This window comes from Mercenaria mercenaria, chromosome 7 (genome assembly GCF_021730395.1).
Source record: "Mercenaria mercenaria strain notata chromosome 7, MADL_Memer_1, whole genome shotgun sequence".
NCBI classification, from domain to species: Eukaryota; Metazoa; Mollusca; class Bivalvia; order Venerida; family Veneridae; genus Mercenaria; species Mercenaria mercenaria.
The window spans coordinates 43,537,279-43,562,353 of NC_069367.1; the positions used below are offsets into that span (position 1 = coordinate 43,537,279).

A 25,075-nucleotide genomic window follows, 5' to 3' on the forward strand; every position below is an offset into this window, starting at 1 on the left:
TTACCCGCATTAATATTCAGTACATTAGCAAACAGAAAACCAAAGTGTACATTTAGGTCTAAAATTAATAAAGTAGTAAAATATCTCCCCGAGCAGACGACATGGAAATCATATTTCGATGAGAACAACAGAGGGTAAGTCAAGGTCTGCGCACCCGAGACAATGTATTTTCTGTCGTTCGTAGAGGAAACTATGTAGCTTTGAACTGTTTTTAAAATAACACTTAATGATAATGCTTTATTCTGCTATATTCTTCTTCAGTTCAGAATGTGTCTCTAACAACACAACAACATAATTCAGCAAGACGAACCGTAGCTGTACCGCTGTAATAACTGCTTATTTTTACTTTCTGGTAATCATTTTGGACGACCCCGTGACACCTAAATAGCCAAACATTTGAGTAAGAGTGCATAGTTTGGTGTGTATTCGCTTTACAAGCATAGATTGTGCCTCTTATGCAATCCGGGTCTTTGTAGCTCGAAATGTTAAATCTGCCCCCACGGAGATGTTGATAGGATGGACTTTACATTTTCTGACATATGATTCTTTTCTTACTTTCTTATTTGCAATAACACTTCCATGTGATGAAAAATATCAAGCGGAAAATGGCAGTTTATGTTATCCCTGTGGCGAGGGGTTTTACAAGGTATCAGACTGTGTCGTAAATGGGGAACAAGCTAGATGCAGGCCATGTAGAAATGGAGAATATCAGCCGTTTTGTGACAATTCCACAAAGTGTGATCATTGCAGACTCTTTTGCAATGATCAAAGAAAAGTCAAAGTTAAAAACTGTTCGGCCACAAGTGATATAGAGTGCCAATGCAAAGCTGGATTCTACTGGACACCGGGTACAGGAAAACATGATGAAGGCTATTGTGCCTCACATAGCAAGTGTACAGCTGGAGAAGGGCTGGTTGAAAAAGGTAGGTAACTAATGATACCGTAACAAGGACAGATATACAAATTTATTGAATTATTTCAATCTTGTTTTCACTTTAACGGTAGAATGGAACTGCTTGCATACCAGACTGGGATTTCTGGAGATAACAAGGAGAGATATACAAATTTATTGAATCATTTCAATCTTGTTTTCACTTTAACGGTAGAATGGAACTGCTTGCATACCAGACTGGGATTTCTGGAGATAACAAGGAGAGATATACAAATTTATTGAATTATTTCAAGCTTGTTTTCACTTTAACGGTAGAATGGAACTGCTTGCATACCAGACTGGGATTTCTGGAGATTTCACCGGTGATGGGTGGGTGTAAGATGACTCTCGTGCTGTAAATGACTTGTGCTATAAACTACACCTGCGTTGTAGATTTGTGTAGCAAAAAATGTGTTTTACGTAAAACGGGATAGAAAGCAAATACCTTGATAGTTTCTCTTTGTTCCTTGTATTTCTCGATTCAAAAGACGTCATAAAACGGAAAAAAACATAACGTTTCATTGCAGATGATAAACAAAACAGGAACTATTGCGTTGTGTTCGTCTTTGTAACGTCATTACGTACTTCCTGTTTACGGGCGTAAAAGTTCCCGCGCTTTGTTAATACGCTACTATAAGAAAAAAGTGCTATAATAAGGAAATCATTTATTTGAATTTATTCTTACTATTATTTGTTGAATATGGCATGCAAGAAAAAGATTCAATCATTAGTAGTAGGTATAGATTAAAATATTCGGCTCTCTGGTAACTGTTTAAGCTTTAGCTCGTTACCACCCAAACAGTTACCCACGAGCCGGATATTCCCATCTGTACCTACCGCCTGTGAAAGAATCTTATAATATGCCGTAAAAACTTTTAAAAAAGGTATAAAACAGTGCTTGTTTTCCTTAACGCGATATCGCATCCTAGACCGGTATTTGCAATCGGACCAGTACCTCCCCTAGTATGCCAATATCGCTTTAAGGCATCCCAGCCCGGTAAAATAGCGTCTACTTATCAACTCGCCGTCTGTCGTCAAAGTATTATTGTTAATACTTGTGGAAGTGAAAATTTTGCCCCAGTCTAAGTGAAACTTGATTGTAATATTTGCCTTAACAGAATACCGAACAAAGTTAAAACACGGTTATCTTGGACACTAGATCAAAAGATATATACAAGAGGGCCAAGATGGCCCTAGGTCGCTCACCTGAGAAACACACCATGACAGTGTAAACATGTTTGACCTAGTGATTTCATAAAAATAAATATTCTGACAAATTTTTATTAAGATTGGACCAAAGATCTTGAGAGTAAACAAGTATTTTCGTTGATTTTACCTTGTGACCTAGATTTTAACACCACATTACCCAGGTTCATGCTTGTCCAAGATTCCATGAAAACAAACATTCTGACAAAGTTTCAGAAAGAATGAAAAAAGTGATCTCTAGAGTGAATACAAGCTTTTCCTTTGATTTGATCTAATTACCTAGTTTTTGTCCCCATGCGACTCACATTCGAAATTATTCAAGACGTTAAACATCAATATAGATATTTTGACCAAATTTCATAAAGATATGGTTATAAATGTGGCCTCTAAAGTGTTATCAAGCTTTTCCTTTGATTTGCCTGGATGACCTAGTTTTTGAATCAACATGATCCAAATTTAAACTTGCCATAGAAGTCATCAAGACAAACATTGTGATCAAGTTTCATGAAGATCCGGTGTAAAATGCGGTCCCTATTGCATAGACAAGGTTTTTCTTTGATTTGACCTTGCGACCTATTTTTTGACCACAGATTACCTATATTCAGACTTGACCTAGATTTCATCAAGGCAGCCATTCTGACTAAATTTTATTAATATCCGGTGTAATATGCAGCCCATATTACGTAAAAATTTTTTTCTTTGATTTGAGCAGGTGACTTAGTTCTTGACCCCAGATTGCCCATATTCAAACTTGACCTAGATTTCATCCAAACAAACATTTGATCAGATTTCATGAAGATCGGGTGTAAAATGCAGTCCCTGTTGCTTACACAAGGTTGTTCTTTGATTTCACCTAGTGACTAGTTTTTGACCCCAGATGACCCATATTCGAACTAGACCTAGATTTCATTAAAGCAATCATTCTGACCAAATTTCATGAACCTCAGTTGAAAAAAAACACAGCCTCTATGGCATACACAACGTTTTTCTTTGATTTCTCCTACATAGTGACATAGTTTTTTACCCCGGATGACCCATATTCGAATATGACCTAGATTTCATCAAGGCTGTCATTGTGATCAAATGTTATGACTATCTAGTGTAAGATGCAGCCCCTATAGCGTACTAAAGGTTTTTATTTGATTTGACCAAGTGACCTAGTTTTCGGCCCAAGATGACCCATATTCAAATTTCACCTAGATTGCATCGAGACAAATATTCTGATAAAATTTCATGAAGATCCGGTGTAACATGCAGTCCCAGTTGCATACACTAAGTTTATCTTTGATTTGACCTAGTGACCTAGTTTTTCACTCCAGATAACCCATATTCGAATTTGACCTAGATTTCTTCCAAGCTATCATTTTGACTAAATTTCATGAACCTCAATTGAAAATTACAGCCTCTATCGCATACACAAGGTTTTTCTTTGAACTAACATAGTGACCTAGTTTTTGACTCCATACGACCCATATTCTAAGCTGACCTAGATTTTGTCAAGGCAATCATTCGGGCTAATTTTTATGAATATCCAGTGTAAAATGCAGCCCCCATTGCGCACGCAAGGTTTTTCTTTAATTTGACCTGATGACCTAGGTTTTGACCCTAGATAACCCATATTAAAACTCGACCTAGATTTCATCCAGACAAACATTCTGATCATACTTCATGAAGATCCGGTATAAAATGCTGTCCCTATGCATACAAAATGTTTTTCTTTGATTTGACTCTGTGACCATGTTTTTGACCCTAGATGACCCATATTTGAACTTGACCTAGAATTCATCAAGGCAAAAATTCATGAAAATCAATTGAAAAATACAGCCTCTATCTTTGACCTAGTTACCTAGTTTTTGACCACATATGACCCATATTCAAACTTTGCCTAGATTTCATCAAGGCAATCATTCTGCTCAAAATTCATGAAGATCAATTAAAAAGTACATCCTCTATCGCCACCACAAGGTTTTTTATTTTATTTAACATAGTGACCTAGTTTTTGACCCCAGATGACCCATTTTCAAACTCGGCATAGATTTTATCAAGGCAATCATTCTGACTAAATTTCATGAAGATCAATGGAAAAATACAGCCTCTATCGCATACACAAGCTAAATGACAGACGACAGACAGACAGACAGAGAGACACTAAATATAGGTCACTTCTTGAAATCATAGAAAAACATTGTTTATACTAGAATTCACATTATACTGGATCTTTCATTAATGCTTTACCATTTGATTTTCTTTAAGGTACACCGTTTAAAAACACGAAATGTAAACCATGCGAAGAAGGCGTTACCTATTCAAGCAATGCTTCATTTGACGCTTGTGTACCCTGTTCTGAATGCAACTCAACGGTAGCTTTTAAATGCACAACTACGAGCGATGTAGATTGTGGCGCTCTGCCAGACAAGCCGTCACCAACTGAGAGTTCATCTAAAGGTTGAAACATTATTTCTGCTTTTGTATTAAATCGAAATAATTAATAACAATTCTAAGCATGATATTGCATGTGTTTGGGTTTAGATTTCGCATGTGTTTAAGTTATTATGTATACCTTTTTGTATTAAACAGGTATATCTTATATTTAGATTTATTTAGCTCTCATGAGCACGTGTTCGTGGTGAGTTTTTATTATCAGGATCGTTGGAAGTCCGTCATCGTCGTCATTTCTAATTTCAACCAAACTCTTGAGCATAATTCTTGTTACCATGGCAACCGAAAGAAAAACCTTAAACAATGTTCTCATCAAAAACTACTGGCCCAATTTGAAAATAATTCCAAAGCTATGTTCCTTGGATGGCCATCTACTAAATACTTTCAAGTTATTATATCCTACCAAACAAGGTATTTGGAGCATATATGAATCACTGTATCCCGTCTCTCTCGCATTGTTTTCCTTAAATATTATTCTGTCAATTCCAAAACAGTGAACTCCATAGAGTGCATCTACTTTTATTCGGGGTGGGGAAGGGGGTGGGCATAGAGTTGCCCTTGTCCGTCCGCTGTCCGTCCGTCCGTCCAAAATTTAGACATTAATGTATCAAAAAGTATTTGACCCAGAGTCATCAAACCTCACAGAATTGATATTCAGCACGGGAAGTTGTGCACTACCTATAGGGGTTTTAATTTGGATCTCACACAACCGGACCAGAGTTAGTCAAAACTATGCATAAAAAAGGACCTACGTTTGTGTCGCATGCATCTCAAAAAAGTGTTATGAAACGTTACAGGTATATTATTCAGCATATGAAGATGTGCATCTGGGGTTTTCTTAGAGATATCACTCAGTCAGACCAGAGTTATGGTCCTTGACTTAGTCAAAAGTATGCATAAAAAGGTTTAAAAGTTCTGTTGCACATATTTCCAAAACTATTTGACATAGTGCCATGAACCATCATAGGAATATTATTGTGCAGCTTGGATTCGGCTCCGGATTAGTGTCCATCAGACCAGAGTTATGTCCTTTGGTTTTAAAAAAAAATGTATAAAGGGCATACAAGCTTGTGTCGCATGTATCTCAAAAAGTATTTGACTTTGAGTAATAAAACATTAAGGGATTATTAAATTGCATGTGAAGTTGAGCACCTGTTGTTCTGTTTGGGTATTTACTCAACCAGACTGGACTTAGGGTCCTTGACTTAGTGAAAAAAAAAAATAAAGTGCTTTAAATTTGTGTTGCATATATCTTGAAAATATTTTACCTAGAGTCATGAAGCCATGTAGAATTATTTTAATTATGTTAATTTGTGCACCTGAGTTTTTTTTTATTTCATTTTACGAGACCAGAGTTATGGCCCTTGACTTAGTCAAAAATAAAAGTTTGTGCTCCATGTATCTCATGACTTAGTGTCATAAAATATTAGTGGATTGTTTTATAGCATGTGAAGATGTGGTGTTCTCTTTAGGATTTCATTCAGCTAGGTCAGAGTTATGGTCCTTCATTTAGTGCAAAATACACATGAACTTCTTGAAAGTTTGTGTTGCAAACATCTTAAAAATAGTTCACTATAGTCATGAAACACTGTACAGTGACAGTGACAGTGACAGGATTGGGGTGGGGTAGGGGGTGGGGGGCACCTGTGACTTTAGTTCCTGTATATGTTTCTATAAGTATATAAATAAAACTGAATCAAAATATTCATGTCAGAAATCGTCTTGCAAGAAGCCACTGGCTCAATTTCAGAATAATTTGGCAGGCATTTTCCCAACTGTAAAACTCAGATGAGCGATATATGGCCATCATAGCCCTCTTGTCTGCATTTTTCTGCTTTAACATAGCATGGTTTAAATTTTGGTTTCCCAGTTTTTTTTCTTTTTTTCTTTCTTTGTATAGAGCTGCTAGAACTGAAGGAAGATACTATTTTTATAAATAATAGTTAAATATTTTGATCCTGGGAGGATGAACTCCAAATGTATTAAACGACAATAGAAAAAGTTCTTAGTACGCTGCTGTTTGCTTAACCTTTAGCCTGCTGTTGGCAAATGATTCTGCCTCTGCGACCAGTGCAGACCAAGATGAGCCTGCACATCCATCCAAATCTTCAGTGAACGTCCCTTCAAATAATAAATGATATTGCCCAAATTGAACGATAAACCAGTCCATTTTAGAAATTTAGCATGGTAAAGGTTAATTACACATGCGTGCATGTCTCATCCCCATCATGGATAAAGGGATCAACCGCAGATCCCCTAAATGGGACAGAAAGTAGTCGCGAATTACCATAGAATGTTTATAAATACATATTCAGGTTGTCACCAATGCCATTTATGATAAAATGGTGGTGCATGACTTCGAAACAATTTCTTGATTTGGATATTTCTATTTTCAATACAATTTTCCAAATATAAATTTTGGTTGATTATCTAAGTAAATGGTCAAATGAAACTAGTGACTTTTAGAGCCAGGTGGTCTGTTCGTTGACGGTCTGTAGCAAAGACTTGAATGTAAAGACCATGATAAGAAAGTAAAACAGTGGTCCTTATGCGCCCATGGTCTATATTCACAGTTTAGCATGAACTGAAAATGTTTAATTTCGAAATGAAACTAGTGGTCTGTAAAATCAGGTGAAATATGTTCACATTTGGTTTCTAGCAAAACTCATGCATAGGAATGACAAACTTGGTCTTTATGTGAGATAATCTTTATTCACAGATTTAGATAATCCATATACAAAACTTGTTGGGTCTTGGCCTAAACCTCTGTGCCCTTGAAATATACGCAGTGTTGCTGCTTATCAAATAAAGTTTATACTTGTAAAAAATTTTCTTGGGTTCAGATGGGGGAAGTAATTAAGTAATTTTTATTTAAAAAACTTTCCATGCAAGGCATAAAGAATATAAAACTCCTTATACACCATGGTCTAGGTATAAATCTCGGGGTTTCCGCAGAAGATATTAATCTCGGTCAAAGACCTCGATTAATTTGCATTGTGAAACCCCTAAATTTATACCTCGAGCATGTGTATATTATGATAATGTACTCTTTTATGTCATATAGCTACTACTTAATAGGAATATGAAATATCTTCTTCCTTGGCAAACAAAACTAAAATTCAGTGCATGATATATACATGCTTTTGGTTTGGTTTATATGTGTTATCTTTTACATATACTGATTTATATTTCTGCAATCTTTTTTTATACACTATCCTTCTGTTATATTTCATGAATATCCGTAGATGGTGGTAAATGTATGGTGTTTGTGATAGTATGTTTAGTACTTGTAGCACTTGCTGTAGTCGTCGGCGCTTCAGTGTTCTTGTACAGGTAACAATATATAAATAACTTTCATACAGTATAAATACATAATTCAATGTGATCTTTTCCATGTTAGTTATTTCAGACAAAATGAAAACGGATTTTTTAAGATTCACTGATCATATAAAAAAGTTGCGTTCTAAATAAGCTATAGGTTTTATATTCGTCACTAAGAAATGGCATTGAAAACAAACAAAAAAACAAGGTCTTTATACAATTTTATAAAAAAGATATACCAATCTTTGAAACGCAGCAATCTCAGTAGAAAATCTTATATATTCTGCTGAAAATTCTGTACAGAATAATTAATTACAATGAAGTCTATGAAGTATGAAATTGCAAAATGAAAATTCAATTAGTGAAGTAACCTTAATCAATTAGAAGAATCATTTTGCTTTATTCCTACACGCTTATTAAATTCTATTTAGTCTCTGGTACACGTCCTATGTTGGTAACCTACTGTAAAATTGTTGCGCACGGTTTCGAATTTCAGTAATTGTTTATACATGTTTTGCAGCAGACATTTTTAAATTGTATTAAGTAATGATTTACGGGATTCCTTATCGTTTAGATTATAGTAACGTATACATAATGATTAAAATTTCTCTATTATAATTAGGCGACGACGAAATACTGAAACGAATAGCCCTAACGGAGGTAGTGAAGTAACCAGAGTTGATATTTCCAATTGGAACACACATGGATCATTACAGGGCCAAAATGAAGAAGTTAGTTCTAGCCAAACTGGTACTGGAGTTCATTATTTTCCTAATCAATCAGCATGTGATCTCGGAAGTACTGCAGCTAGTTCACGGAAAGACCATACCAGTGATGCAAGAAATATTTCACAGCAAAGGAATGGTGGTATTGCGGACAACAGTGAAAGTGATTCCAGAACCAGTTTGTCAAATTCACAGCAGTCTTTAGGGCATAATCATGAAAACAGCGAATATGACGCACAGCAGATCAGACAGACCAAAACCTCAACCGCTCTTGATCCCCAACATGCAAATTTTAATATGCATATTAATTCTCCAGATTCCGAAGATAACAGTTACTGTTCAGTGATCGATACCGGTAGAGCTCATACCGTTTCCTCACAAAATAGATGTACCTCAAGTGAAACATCTGAGAACGGTCTGCGAAGTGATTATTCGAACAAAAGTACAGGGTTGCTCCAAGAAATACATAATACTCAAAACGGAGACACTGATAATGACCAGAACACGATCGATGATATTAATAAGAAATCGAAAGATTGTACCTTCAGTGCAACGCCTGAAAACGATATTCGAAATAATTATTCGGACAAACGCGCAGAGATGCTTCAAGAGAGACTCGATACACGAGAAACAGCCATGGACACGAAAAAGGGAACTCAAGATATAGAAAAACATAGGTCGAAGCTAAGCCACGGATCTGCTACGCCCGATACCTCAGAAAGCAATGCCAATGGCATCTATAATAGGCAGTTCACTGCTGTAACTGATGTAAATAACTCAAAGTTGAATGGCGCTGTACAATGTGAAAATATTAGTGATATGAGTATGGATGCCGTCGGAGTTTCGGCAAGGCACGGAGTACAACAGGTGTCCTTATCGGAATACACTTCTGGAGAGGAGAGGGTAACTATGTCTTTATGTATATTATTATACAGCTTATATATCAACATATGTTACATATAGTAAGCTTATCTCCAACGTAGTATTTATTGAAATTTAGTGCATAAATCTCCTAAGATTTTGACGGCATCTGTGTGTCATCCCCAACATGAATTTTTTTCTCCTAGTGCCGAACAATCCTAACCGGTACGAGGCAAGCGATCCGAGGTCAAAGACATTTACCACAAGATCACAGAGGCCCGCGCAAAAAGTACAAATTATAAATTTAAAGAAGCTAAGTTGTTTTCCTACATGAATTACGTCTCCCCATACCGCTTCCTTAATAAGGAAGGGTAAAGACTACTGCTTTGTTTAACAGGACTGGCAAAAGAATTTATTAGCATTTAGAGAGGGAAGTAGGAAGAACAAAGTTTTAGGGTACATGTGAAGTGTTAGGAGACCAAGCCGTAGTTTGACATTGATACCTCATAGACCATTACTATTCATAATATATACTGAATTGTTCAGAAGGAGTAGGATGTAATTTCTACAAAGGTCATCTTGTTTGGAAATACACATTTGTCTTATATCTCATGTATATCGACTATACACGTTCTCTTTTGTTGAAAATATCAAACTTCTTTTTCAAAAATAAAATAGATAAGGGGAGACGTAAATCATGTAGGAATAGGAAAATATTAAAATGTAAAAGAATGTAAATGTCATGGAAATGTTCATTCGTATATACTTCTTCGGCTTACACCATTGAAAATACAATAAATAAAACGATTTTATCCTCCACTTATAACTGAAATCCAACTTCTTCTCTTTCGCTTGTGGCTGTGCTACTTGTGAAATTTACACTATGTTATATATTATATGAAGATATTTCAATATTTTACTGAATCAAGTAAATAACCTATAGGTCATTGAAATGCAAAGATCCCACTGGGGGATACATATTGATCTAGTGTTGTCCGTCTATCTTTAAGTCTGCCTGCCTGATCATTACCAAAATTAGTTGTGCATAGCATTTCTCGGTCTGATGATTTTCAGCGGAGTTATAACCCCTGATTCATCAAATTTTATGTTTTGACCACTTCTCTTATATTATTGGGTAAATTTCCACCAAACCTTACGTGAGTAATCAGTGCCAAGCTAATTATACATATTATCGGCATTTTCCAGTTCGATGATTTTCAGCAGAGTTATGGCTCTTGTTTTATCAAACTTTATGATGTTTTGGCCACTTCTTTTATATTATGGGGCGGATTTCTACCAAACTGTGCTAGGGGGCGTGGACAGTGTTGCATTTTCCATTACTGCTCATGAACAGACTCAATCAAACCGAGTCTGCAATTTTCACTGTTTGCATTGTTCTCGGTGCTTCCGAGGGATCTACTTTTCAGATTATATTTACAAGAATGATCAATTCCAAGCCGTATTGTAGGCATGTTCTGGTTCAGTGATTTTCAGTGGAGTTATTGCACTTGTCAATGATTTGTAGGAATATCATGCACATGTTCTGGTTCGGTGTTTTTAGCAGAGTTATGGTCCTGGAATCGTCAAATTTTATGATGTTTTAGCCTCTTCTCTTATATAATAGGGCGGATTTCCACCAAACCTTACAGGAGTGATCAGTGCCAAGCCTAGTTATATACTTCATCGGCATGTTCTGGTTCAGTGATTTTCAGCAGAGTTATGGGCCTTGATTTGTCCTATTTACAGTGTTTACGCTACTTGCTGTATACAAATAAGCTGAATTTCACCAAACCTCATGAGTGATTAGTTGAAGCATAGTTGTGCATATTATCGTTATATTCTGATTAAATGATTTTTAGCTTAAGAGCCTAGATTCGTCAAATTCTTTGATATGTGCTTCTTCTCCTATACCATTGTTTGGAATTCCACCATACTTCCTATGAGTTACCGCTGCCAAACCTAGTAGTATATATCGTTTGAACTTTATGGTTCAGTGATTTTTCCTGAAGTAATGGCACAAATGTGTGACATGCATATTAAATGATGGAAAACATACGTTTGTCCTGAAAACCAACCGCCGAAGGCGGAGGTGTATAGTTTTGGCGTTGTCCGTCAGTCTATCTGTCCGCACTTAAAGTAGGATAGTTATGTGGCTAGGAAAACAATAGACAATAGTAATTCTAATGATTCTGTTTCTTTTATGTGGCTAAAAAACTTTTACGTGGCTAAAAGGAACTCTAGAGAGAACAAAAGAGTAGTCAAATAATTACTTTACTGTTAGAGCGCCCGTCTGTCCGCCCGTGGAGTATTTAAATAAAACATAGTAGCGATGTTAACTGCTGTTGGAAACAGCCACACTGCAAGTGTCGATCAAACTGCCTGAGTAAGACGAGATTTATTGCCATTCGAACATGTATGTATGATACATATATAGTGTTTTATTCCATCTTTTGTCCATCCGGAGTCATGTCTCAGACATGGTGGGAAGGATTTTAATAAAACACGGTTTAAATATTTACTTATAAGCAATACGGTTCTGCAAATGTCGTTCAGATTGGTTGAGGAAGACAAGATTCATGTGTCAGAATAATTTGTATATTTGATACGTAACTCATAAGCACAAATAGTGTTCGACTCCCTTTTCATGCTATTATTGCTCTAATTATCCTAATTATCGTTGAATTACTGTTAATAAAAGAATTTGGGTAATTTACGGCTGATTTGGGTTCATTATGTTGATAGCTGGATCCTAGCATCACACATTATGTTATATACAATAGTTAAAGGTAACCAGATATTTGATAGAGCAAGTACTCGTTGTAAAATACTACGTATAAATTTGAACCAATCAGAACACGTTCTATAAATAGTACCAATCAAAGCGCACGTCTGATGAGGTATAAATATGTAGATGGATGACAGAGAGGGCATTCGGTATCCAGCGATTGAAGAAGACACATCGAGGATTCAACTAATAATTTATTCCAGTACCTTGATAAGGAAGTTATTGCAACTACACTGTCAGGGCGGACGAATTATTAAAAAGAAGACGTTTGAAGTTCACAGACTAAAGAAGACTTGAAGAATTTGAACAAGGTTTCAAGCTATAGGGCCAGCGCATAGGAGTTTTACCTTAAGGATGAGATTCAGGCCTTGAGAAACAAACTCAAACAACACTTAATCATAGAAAGAAAGAGTTGTTTGACATGAAAATTGAACAGCATGTAAAACATGTATATTATTTTACGAATCTAGTGTCAGTATACTGATAAAAACATTGAATTCTGGAAAAGGACCGCCTAAAGGGGCTCCACTTCCGGACAGTTAAACGCCTTTAAAAACTCACAATTTTTAAAGAACTGTTACACATGTTCGTTTTGATGCATTTGCAACAGCGTGCGAGTGGTGAAATTTCGCATAACAAGGTGGAACACAGTTTTCAGCAATTGTTTATCTTTATTTCTTTACAAATGGCATTCATTTTCAAAGGGAGACAACTTTTTCGGAATACTTTAGGTACAAATGGCATTTATTTTCGAAGGGAGACAACTTTTTCCGATTATTTTAAGTAATCGTGGAGAAAAAGTTGTTTCCCTTTGAAAATGAATTACTGTTAATGAAAGAATTTGGGTAATTTACGGCTGATTTGGTTTCATTATGTTGATAGCTGGATCCTAGCATCACACATTATGTTATATACAATAGTTAAAGGGAACCAGATATTTGATAGAGCAAGTACTCGTTGTAAAATACTACGTATAAATTTGAACCAATCAGAACACGTTCTATAAATAGTACCAATCAAAGCGCACGTCTGATGAGGTATAAATATGTAGATGGATGACAGAGAGGGCATTCGGTATCCAGCGATTGAAGAAGACACATCGAGGATTCAACTAATAATTTATTCCAGTACCTTGATAAGGAAGTTATTGCAACTACACTGTCAGGGCGGATGAATTATTAAAAAGAAGACGTTTGAAGTTCACAGACTAAAGAAGACTTGAAGAATTTGAACAAGGTTTCAAGCTATAGGTCCAGCGCATAGGAGTTTTACCTTAAGGATAAGATTCTGGCCTTGAGAAACAAACTCAAACAACACTTAATCATAGAAAGAAAGAGTTGTTTGACATGAAAATTGAACAGCATGTAAAACATGTATATTATTTTACGAATCTAGTGTCAGTTTACTGATAAAAACATTGAATTCCGGAAAAGGACCGCCTAAAGGGGCTCTTTATTTCTTTACAAATGGCATTCGTTTTCAAAGGGAGACAACTTTTTCGGAATACTTTAGGTACAAATGGCATTTATTTTCGAAGGGAGACAACTTTTTCCGATTATTTTAAGTAATCGTGGAGAAAAAATTGTTTCCCTTCGAAAATGAATGCCATTTGTAAATAAATAAAGATAAACAATTGCTGAAAACTGTGTTCCACCTTGTAATGTGAAATTTCACCACTCGCACGCTATTGCAAATGCCTCAAAACGAAAATGTGTAACAGTTCTTTGAAAATGGAGAGTTTTTAAAGTGGTTTGACTGTCCGGAAGTGGAGCCCTTATAGGCAGCCATTTTTTGGAATTCAATGTTTATATCAGTATACTGACACTTGTTTCATAAAGTAATATACATCTTTTACATGCTGTTCAATTTTCATGTCAAACAGATCTTTCTTTCTATGATTTGGCGTTGTTTGATTTTTGTCTCTCAAGGCCTTCTTCGTAACCTTAACGGTAGTTGAATGCTACAGACGATAGCAAATATAGGCTGAGCATCGGAAAGATGAGACAGAGACCTAGAGTTTGGTAATCAACTGAGACTCTAGGAGAGTTCCAGCTTATAGACGGTTCAGCGTTATTGGCGAAGTACAGCCAAGGCATCGGGGATATACCTATATGGTAGTTGAATGCTACATGTGATAGCATATAGGCGGTGAGCATCTAGGAGTCAGGGCAATTATATAGAGCTGCAACTTCAATTAAGAGGACAGAGGCCGAGCATCTATGCGATAGGACTCGTATGTTGTTGATGTTGTTGATTCAAAGACGGTGTCTGACGGGAACTTCAACAAAAAGACCAGTCAAGTATAGAGTCTCCAGCCTATAGGAGTTTGAGCTATTGAAGATCGTTAGTTTCCCTGAAATTATCTAGCTCATAACTGAAATCATTGGTACACGATTCATTTAGGCAAGGTAGCCAGAGGAAAATTCTATATAAGATATTTGGTCTCACCACTTGAGTTATTTGGTCTCACCAGCTGTACGTTTTAACAAAGGACATTCTATTTTATTCGTCAGCTAGTCTAAGACATAGTCACCTTAGCGATGGGACCTAATTCATTGTTCAAGATACTGAAGGCGTAGGAACTACCCTGGGTCTTATAACTCGTATCCTGACATCATGGCTTTTTGCAGTTATATATACATGTATAGTACATACCATTCACGGGTTAAGGAATTTTAATAACACGTGCTGGACATCACTGTGGTAGGGAATTTCGGTCCTGCAGGTTTCATATAGATTGCTTGAAGAAAACAAGATTTATGGCTCTTTGTACTTAAAATACATTGAATAAATAGTGTTTCTATTCCATTTTATGTCCGTCTGGTGCTACATCTCAGACATGGGTTGAAGGATTTAAAAGAAAATACACAGTAATAATTTAAACTGTTATTAGGTAATGCGGCCCTGCACGATTCAGTGAAATTGTTTCAGGAACACTTGAGTTATGGCCCCTAGGCTATATAGTGTTTACTATATAGGGTATACTTTTTGCCAGTTTAATGGCATTTTATGGTGCATTTTCGTTATGGGATATTGTGATCTTGCGTAGTACATATACAGCTTTCTTGAGAATTGATAAAAAGACCAATGTTTTTGTTGCTTTTTGGGTAGCTTGGGTTTATGGTCATTGTACTAAATGTGCAATAATGATTTTCGATCAATAATTAAGTAAGGAATGAGTAGCTTTCAAAGAGACCGATATTTAGTTGCATTTAAGTGTTTTTATAGGCAGAGAATGGTTTAAAAGGGTGAAACCTTTCATCCGTTTGGCGGCGGATACAAATTCACTGAATTTGCTTGTTCATTTACGTTTTTAACATTTTCCCGTGACAGAGTGAAACAAATGAAGCAGATTTTACCACTGGGACAAATGACTGTTCTGAGGTGGTTGAAGCAGAGGTAGAAACCAAACCAGATAGAAGTTGTGGACCAGCAACAACAGAAACAGGTGCAATAAAGCCTACTAGTAGTAGTTCAATTGAAAAAGGTAATTCCTTTCTATTATATTTGTTCATAATATTTATTATGCTACATTTGACTTTTAATCATAATTCAGTACGTTTACTTTGTTTCAAAGAAGGCAAAGGGCTATCAGAGGACTATTCAACAGCTTTTACACTAATATATGTGTAGTTAAATGACTAATACAAAAGTCGAAAAAGGGGCAAAACTTCGTAAAATTGCAAATTACAGTTACGTAAGTTGTACAATTTATGCGGATCATCACAGTCAATATGTGTTTGAAGTTTCAATTCAATCCCATCATTAGGTACTGAGATACCAGCTTACATAAACAACTTTACCAAAAATTCCTGAATCGAAAAAGAAGCATAATTTTGTAAACTATGGAGCATATGTATTGCATGTCAATACACCACAGTGAGTAAGTCTGTGAAGTTTTAATTCATTTCTTCAAGTTGTTACTGAGATATCAGCTTACATTCATAACCAAATCAGGAAGCCGACGCCTAGTGCAATAGTTCTATTCTACGAAAGGTCGAGCTAAAAATCATTTGATATACGAGTTTCTTACTGAAATAATTAAACTTAATGAAAATACTTAATATGTAGAATGATCATCTCAAAAGTTTAAAGCAAGGCAATTTCTCCTTGGTAACTATATCAGGAAGAGTGAAAATGATTCGTCTGTATATGATAAAGATTATATGCTTTGAAGTTAGCTGGAAAATTTTCATACGAAGAACATGATATATATAAATATAAATCTGGTATAATAAATAATAATGATATGCGAGCGGATGAAATTTATATTACATTGTACATTGTTTTCTACATATCAACTTTTGGAGAGGCATGTACATTTTTCATGAAGCGAGCGGGACATTTTACTATTTGCAAAACAGGTCTACGAAAGTGGTATATTTATAGTCCGTACAAATCTTTTTTTAATATTAATGAATTTACAGATCGTTTGGAGTGTATGTAATCTGCCACTCAAAATCGCAGATTGGCGTAAATGCATAAATTGCCTGCTTTATGTTATGCATATAAAGGTTATTTGACTGTCAGTCATATTATTGACTTTGATCGTTTGCATTTCCGGGTAAACTCAAAGTCCACAGAAATGAAAGAGACTCATAAATAGTAAGTCTTACAAACTCCGCGGAGTACAGCTTCTGTTACTGTTATGTTATGGCGACTATTCTGTTACAAAAAAAAAGATATTTTTAAAATAACCAAAACTTCCATTTGTCAAATGCCACATCAGTATGGTTCTGCTTGGAATGTCATCTTTATAATGTACACTGGTTTAGATACACACAACACGTGTGTTCCAACAGCATATTTCACTTAGGTCAAGGCTTGTAATTTCTCTCCTTCAGATGGAATCTTTGGTTGAATATTCACGAGCACTTATTCTTCCCTAAAGTATGTTCAGGGTTTCAGAAATCTGAAAATTTACTGGTAGCCCATTGGGCTACCATTATTTTTGTCTGGTAGCCCGAACATTTTAGTTTATTTGGCAATGACCGTTTTGGATTATTTGCTAAGTGTTTGTATACTACAGTGTTCAGTTGGAATGGAATGCTTAAATTAATATAGGGTTTCATAATTCCAGCCATTATGGATTTTGTTCTCTACAGAACCCATTTTGGGGCGGAGTATCCGCCTCAATGTTAACAAGAAATATCTTTAAAAATGATAGTCGGCGAATTGTAATAAGGAAAGAAGTTTATGAATTTTTCATCTAACATTCATCTTTCATCTAACATTTTTCAAATTGCAAAACTAAACACCGCACTTTAACAATTTAAATGGTTCTCTTTTAATTTTTCGCAAAGGTTTCGTAGGGTTGCAATTTTGTTTCGTTTATCCTTAGACGAATAATTACAGCAGTAGTTTGATGAAGATTCATGAAGCGGTTCATGAGAAGAGGTCATTAAACGTGTTTATATTTTTAGCTAAATTGGTCCCTATCCCCATTTGTAATAAAATAGCAGGAGACCTTACGATATTGTTACACATCGAGTTTGATAAAAATCCATTACATTTTAGTGGTTAATACGAAGAAAGGCATATCTACTTTTAGCTATAGTGGTCCCTAATAGGGCCCAAGTTCCTATATAAATAAATTTGGAAGAGGACCTTATAATGATCTCCAGACTAAGTATGACAAAGATCCACCAAGCTGTTCTGGAAAGTAGATCCCTCGGAAGCACCCAAAACAAGGCAAACAGTGAAAATTGCAGACTCGGTTTGATTGAGACTGTTCATGAGCAGTAATGGAACATGCAACACTGCCCACGCCCACTAGCACCGGCTTAAGCGGTATTCAATCTTCAAATCTAAATGAATTGAAATCAATGATCCCGAAGAACCAGAAAATATTACAACACTGAGATGAAGTCAAAGGCATTTCTAGTTTTAGCTCTAGCAGCCCCTAAAAGGGGTCAAATGTCCCAGCTGAACAAAGTTGGCTGCGGGCCTACTATGCTACAAATCAAGTTTGATTAGAATACATGAGAAAAAAAATCAATTAAAAGATTTTTTTATTTATTATTTTTATTTATTTCTAAAATAGGCCAACTGATCCCGCTTTAACAAATGCATATTCGCTATTCATGAATCTTTGGACAATGACGTCACACCTATAAAAAAAGTGAAGGTCAAGCAAAACATACCATTGTAATTATTAGCAAAACACACCATTGTAATTATTTCAATATTTCTGTTTCATAAGCAAAGTTTGACCGTAGTCATAGCACATAGATAAACTGTATGAAGCGTACCTTCACTTCAGTGTAATGGGATTCAGTCATTATATAGCATATATATAATGAAACAGATTTCAACTGAGTTCAAAATTTGCATACCATACTAAAGAAAATTATTCATATATAATAAATCAGTTAAATAATTTATAACAAATATATCAAAGCAAACAAGTATTCATTTTAATATGCAATCTGAATAAGTCACAAAAGCAAGAAACCTTTTCATATACAGACGACAATTGTAACAAGGAAAATCTTTTAATAAGCACTTCTCTACATAAAAGACTCTTATCACACCCTTATTTATGTGATACGCAGACCGTATTCAGCTCTTTCTTTAATTTGATATATGTTGGTATTTGAACAGGTTTTTAACATATTTATTAAACTTACTTATCATTTGAGATATATCAATATTCTTGCTAAATATACTGAGCCAAAGTTAGCTTTAAAACTGTGAACAGCGTCGTTTAGGATAAACGCTTTGTCTACATTTCACTCAGCGTAGCACAATCAACAGAGTGAAAGAAATTGACACTCTCGTCCAATCAGGCAGAGTGTTGCATAAATCTTCCATTTTGATAAATTATCTATAATACGTTATCAAGCAGTTTGATTTGCAAACTGAAGTCACGTGGCATAGGTAACGAAAACGAATTCAGACGGCGTCGCCGAAAAACAGTGCGTTTAATATCGGCAATATTTATCAAAAAGCGCAATAATACAGTCTTGTGTCCTAAAATAAACTAGTGGGCTGAAAATAACCATTACGGAGGTTTGACACGAATCGTGTGCTTCTGCGTTTCTATGTGGCCGAATTACATGAAACTATAGGTACCATTACCGTGCATGTGTAATGCAAATTATTTATATGCGTTTAGCCGAGACGAATTCCCAATACATGGTTGGAAAAAAATGACTGGAAGCGGATAATAGCACGCTCTTGTTCTCATTTGTTTTCATTTTAGAAGATAAAACTATTTAAACTGGGAATTTTTTCCCTTAAATTATTGCAACATGACAATCTTAAAAAGAAAGTCAATCGATTTTTATAAACTTGCAAAAATTCTTATTGATTGCAATTTATCTTATTTTAGCCGCTTATTACGTTTTATTTTACTTAATAATATATCATTTCCAGAAATGTCTAAACAAAGTTATTTCGACAGAGTGACAAATTTTGAACCAGTAGGTGATGAGCAAGTGATTCAAATTCAATGTAGTAATTTCTTTAGACATATATGCAGTAAGAAGTTTGTCTATATTAAGTGACCATTACTGTAAAATTATGATAACATTTATCTACTGGTTCCACTGTTTCTACTAAACATTTTTTTTGAAAGAATGTATATAGATTAGGATATCCCGAGTTTTCAAGTCTAAATGAATTGCTGTTAACTTTTGCAGGAATAGAAATAGCCCCAACCCTAGAATGGGGCCATACTGAAAACATGTTGGATCGTTTTAAGTTAAAGGTTTAAAAGCCCCTTACTGATCATCTTGAAGTTATTGGAAAAAAAACTGTACATAGTTTTCTGTCCATGCAAACGGATATTTTTTTTTCTCGAAGATGATCCTTCCGAAGAACTACAAATCAGTTTATCTATACGCAGCAAACGCTTAGTCAAAACTAAATTATTTTGGATTTATATAAAATTTATTTAGTGTTTAATAAATAGTTTATAAAGTTGCATCTACGTTTTCGCTGTTCGTTTTCACTAAATTAAGTATTGACACTAGAACACAAACTAGGTAAACTATCGACATCCGAAAATAGCTCATTCATTTATCCACAAATTTTAGAGGTTAGTTAGAAATAATTACGTCTTAACATTTCAAGATGTTGAAGTTATGTAACCTCTGTCATATGGCAAACTGTATCTTCATAGCATAAAGAGCCAAGTAAACAAATAAGCCAGACAATAATACCACATGCCCTGTATGAGAATGCAACAAATTGCATTCTTTACTGTGCTTTTGGTGAGATATAGGGAAATATAGACCCTTAAACAATTGATATTATATCTCAGATCCATAGTATTTTAAGAGAAATTACAGCTATGAGTAATGATACTAGCAGTACTGATGCATATCCACAAACGATAAGAAATGGAAATACAGAGGATGTTTGTTTGTTTCAGTGTAAAATCTAAGTATATTTCAGAGTGAACACCATATGTATTATTTTCACGAGTGAAATATATATCGATATTACGCTGAAATAAATCAATTTTCTTTTTTATCTTTGTACCCGCGCAACGTCATGTGGACTGACGTCACGATATCTTTCTTGAAAAATTGCCAAATAGTTCTGTGAACTTTCCAGATTTCGTTTACATTTCATTACGACGGAGCGTATATCTTTCTATTGAAATTCGTGTTGGTATTTATATACAACTATATCTTTAATGAAGTATGCTTTCGAAGAACTTTTGATTGTTTGTAATCAATATTCTTCCGCCTTTAGATTTGTTTGTTTGTTTTGGGTTTAACGCCGTTTTTCAACAGTATTTCAGTCATGTAACGGCGGGCAGTTAACCTAACCAGTGTTCCTGGATTCTGTACCAGTACAAACCTGTTCTCCGCAAGTAACTGCCAACTTCCCCACATGAATCAGAGGTGGAGGACTAATGATTTCAGACACAATGTCGTTTATCAAATAGTCACGGAGAACATACGCCTCGCCCGAGGATCGAACTCACGACCCCGCGATCCGTAGACCGACGCTCTACCTACTGAGCTAAGCGGGCGGGCTTTCCGCCTTTAGAAATCTAGCCTACCAGTGAAAGATAAAAATGATATTTTCACTGCTTTGAAACTGAAAACTTTAATTATATTTCACAGATATTTTCCAATTTTTCACCGAAAAGCATAAACTAAAATGGTATTCACTTTCAATTTCCATGGTTTATGCTATATGGCTAGTCTATATTCAACCCCGTGTTTACCGAGATAGGCTAATAAGAATATAAAACTGTGAATTTCATGTAATAAGACTTCTTTTCGGACATCGGGCAATAGTTTTGACTGTTGACTGGCAAGCCATTCAGTAATTGTATATTATCGCACACCTTTTTTTATCTGCCTCGAATATAATTGATTTGTTCGATGTGGATTTAAAGCCTTTTTCATAAATATGTAATAACCGCGGTAAGTTAGCCTAGCCAGTCATCCTGTTCCCAATGCCGTGCCCGTTCTTATTTTTTCAGCACACTGAAACTTCCGCACATGAATCACGGGAGGAGAATGACTGACATCAAGTAGCCTATATGTGCATACCTGGATAGCATTAAATGCATCTACTAATATCAATCTTGACATGACATGTAATTATATTCGCGTTTTCTTTTTTTGTTTTTGTTTCCAGTTTGGTTTGAAAGTATGGATTTTCTTGCACATCAAATGAGTTTTAAAGATTTTAAAAAGTTCATCAGAAGACTAACGGGTATGAATTTATCATATTGAATGTATTCTTTCTATTTAAAAGTTTACTTATTTAGTTCTGTGGCAAAATACTATTATAATAGTAATGAATTCTCAATCAATTTCAAATATTTCTGAAAATTTTACATGAGTTAAACTTTTTGAGGCCAGCAAAGTTTTCTGGAAATGATTACAATGGCTTTAGATGCCATGAAGCACAAGCAGCATATATATTAAAAGATGTAGCAGCTTAGTTTAAATAGATGACACTAAATATTTAAATTTTTCTACGACAAAAAGAATAAAGTCGTTTTTGACCTTTTAAGGGCGTGTTCTGTACCATTTAAGTGAATTTTATAGTTCTCATTCATTGGACCAGTTTATGCATACTACTCTTAGGATATGAGGTGTAAATTTTTTATTTCAGCAAATACAAATCCCAAGTTTCACGAAACGATTGATGTGAAAATAGAAAACTCTGTAGAAAGTAATACGTCTTGTTCCGAGAAAATGTACCAATTAATGAGAACCTGGAGACAGGCAACACCAGAAGCATCACTAATGGATGTCTTTGCCGCTTTAAGACAATCGGAGTTGAACGTGGTATGTAATCGTCTAATAGGATCATTAAAAAGTAAAAACCTGTTAGACAGTGGATTAGAGGAACAATGTATAGATGCCAGCCGAAATGAAATTGAAACAAAAGCATTACCTCGTGGCGAACTTCCAATGCCGAATACGATACTAAGAACAGAAAATGATGTAATGGAAGAAGAATGTGATACCAATTCCAGAAATGTTAATCATGAGATGATGGAATTGAAACCACTTTAAACCACTTTAAGAAAACATTTAGAGTTCAGATAATTTACGTTTATTATAGGTTTCGGGTACGAAATACATAGCCATGTGTAATGTGCATAAATGTCTCCACACGTACTCTAAGTACGAACATTTATTTCGTACCAATTGGACTTCTCTCAAACTACGAGTCATAACTTGTAAGCGTATGATAATATCGCTAGGGCTAAACAAGAAACCAAGCTAAAAGAAACTGATCTAGATATCAAAATTCTTAATTCTGTCATTTCATTGTATAAAGATGTCCAATGCTGTATAAGGTTAAATAATTTTGATTCAACTTCAGTTTGAAGTAAATTGAGGATTGAAGCAAGGCTGCCCATTGTCACCAATACTTTTTAGTTTGTATATCAATGACTCAGTCACTGCTATTAAAGAAACAAATAATGGTATCAAAATAAATTACGAATTGATAATTGCAGATGACGTTGTAATTCTGGCTGAAACTCCAGAACAAAAACTACTATATATTTTAAATATTTGGTGTATTGATAATAGTATGACTGTCAATAATGATTCAGTTTAGAACACCTAGTTGCATTCAAATGAGTATTGTCTCTATGTTGGGACACCTCCATTACATATAATACATAATAACTGTGGTTTCAACTTTTCAACGTTTTCAAAACTATATATGATACAATGGTTTTACCTGTTATATGGCATTCAGCTCCCATCTGGGGTGATAACTCTTACTCGTGTATAAATTCTGTTCAAAGCAGGGCCGTAAGTTATTTTCTGGGTATGGGGAAATACAGACCGAGTGCAGCTGTATTTGGGGATACGGGCTGAAAGCCGATATTTGTTTAACAACAGGATCGCAGTACAAGACAGTTTTGCAGATTTTCGATGATGCAGTATTTGAGATTAAATAAAAAAGTTTTTAATTGGGTGAAAACATCATCCAATGTTAGATGTAAAAACAGTATTATTGGCATTGTTGGTATAGATAATATACATTTACAGCGTTGTTCTAAGATTTCTGTCAATGGGTTACTGAATATTAGAGATTGAAATTGATAATTACAAACAATCAGTAACACGAGATGAATCAGTAAGAGGAAAATGTTGCAATAAATTAAGAACTTAATGACCTATAGACACTTATTATTAGAAACTGAATTTTATGTTAAAATGTCACAACCATTTCACGTCCGTAGTTGTATGGCAAAGTTTAGAATGAAGCACCCATCAGAATAGGAACAGGGAGATATGAAAATTAAGGTGTAATGCACGAACTTGTTTTAATTGTTTGATCTGTATTAAAGATGAAAAACATGTTTTACTAAATTGTTCATTCTATTCATCTGTAAGGGAACTTCAATGCTTTTGATAATTTATCTGATGTCAAAGAGAAATTTTGTGTATTATTCTCTGACACAAATATATTAAAGTACACAGCCAAAGCATGTTATTATTTCAAAACATAGATTTTTTATTGTATTGTAGATAATGTCAATAATATTTTAACATTGTCATTTGTAGTTTAGAAAAATAGTATAAAGGAACAGTGAATCAATCTGCAAATGTATATCAAATATGATTTGACACAATCTACATATTATAAAAGATTTATTAACAATACTTTAGACAAATATTCTCTGTTTCATGTCTTAAAAGCCGTTTTAACTTTATTTGGTCATAGATGGATTCAAAATTTCCTTACATCATCTGTCTGCAGCTAGTCAGGTGGATTCACAGTTCCTCGTGCTTTTACGTAAAGAAACCTTATTATTTAAGATTAAATAGTTTTATGTTAATGACTTTGTGATCTTACTAAATATTAGGTCTTAGAATATGTAAATGTATAAAACTAATGTTTAGATCAAAATATCTCATATTTCCATACAGAAGGGCATACGTATTATAATACCTTAATAATATACTGTTTTATCATGCTGTATGTATAAAGATATATAAATGAACTATTTGACTTGACTTGACTTGACTAGGTTGTATCCAGTTTTGTACTTGCATTTTCATTATATTAACTGATTCATTATGACATACTTTTGAAGCAGTTATCTCTGAAACAACAAAATTGTGAAATGACATTTTTTTTTAATATCAAACGTTTTATTGGGAGATTCGAGGCCAACCAATTGTCAAACAGCTACACCTGACTGAAAGCAAGCCTATACCGGTATATGTTCGTTTCAACTGAGTAATGAGTAATCAAATTAAAACTGACATGTGAATAAAGATTGAGATTCGTATTCATTTTATACAGTATGCTTTCACACGGGATACTTCGTTGTTTCACATCCAGCCGACCTGTAATAAAAGC

At 34.8% G+C, this 25,075-nt stretch overlaps 1 protein-coding gene across 1 annotated transcript; it reads left to right on the top strand.

The window, feature by feature from the left end:
• Positions 1–271: 271 nt before the first annotated feature.
• LOC128558572 (uncharacterized) lies at positions 272–24,713 on the top strand. Its single transcript, XM_053548288.1, has 7 exons — positions 272–923; positions 4,391–4,582; positions 7,822–7,909; positions 8,520–9,525; positions 15,602–15,755; positions 21,872–21,949; positions 22,355–24,713. Exons 1-7 carry the CDS (start codon positions 506–508, stop codon positions 22,759–22,761), a joined length of 2,343 nt encoding a protein of 780 aa, XP_053404263.1. The 5' UTR covers positions 272–505; the 3' UTR covers positions 22,762–24,713.
• The last annotated feature ends 362 nt before the right edge of the window (positions 24,714–25,075 follow it).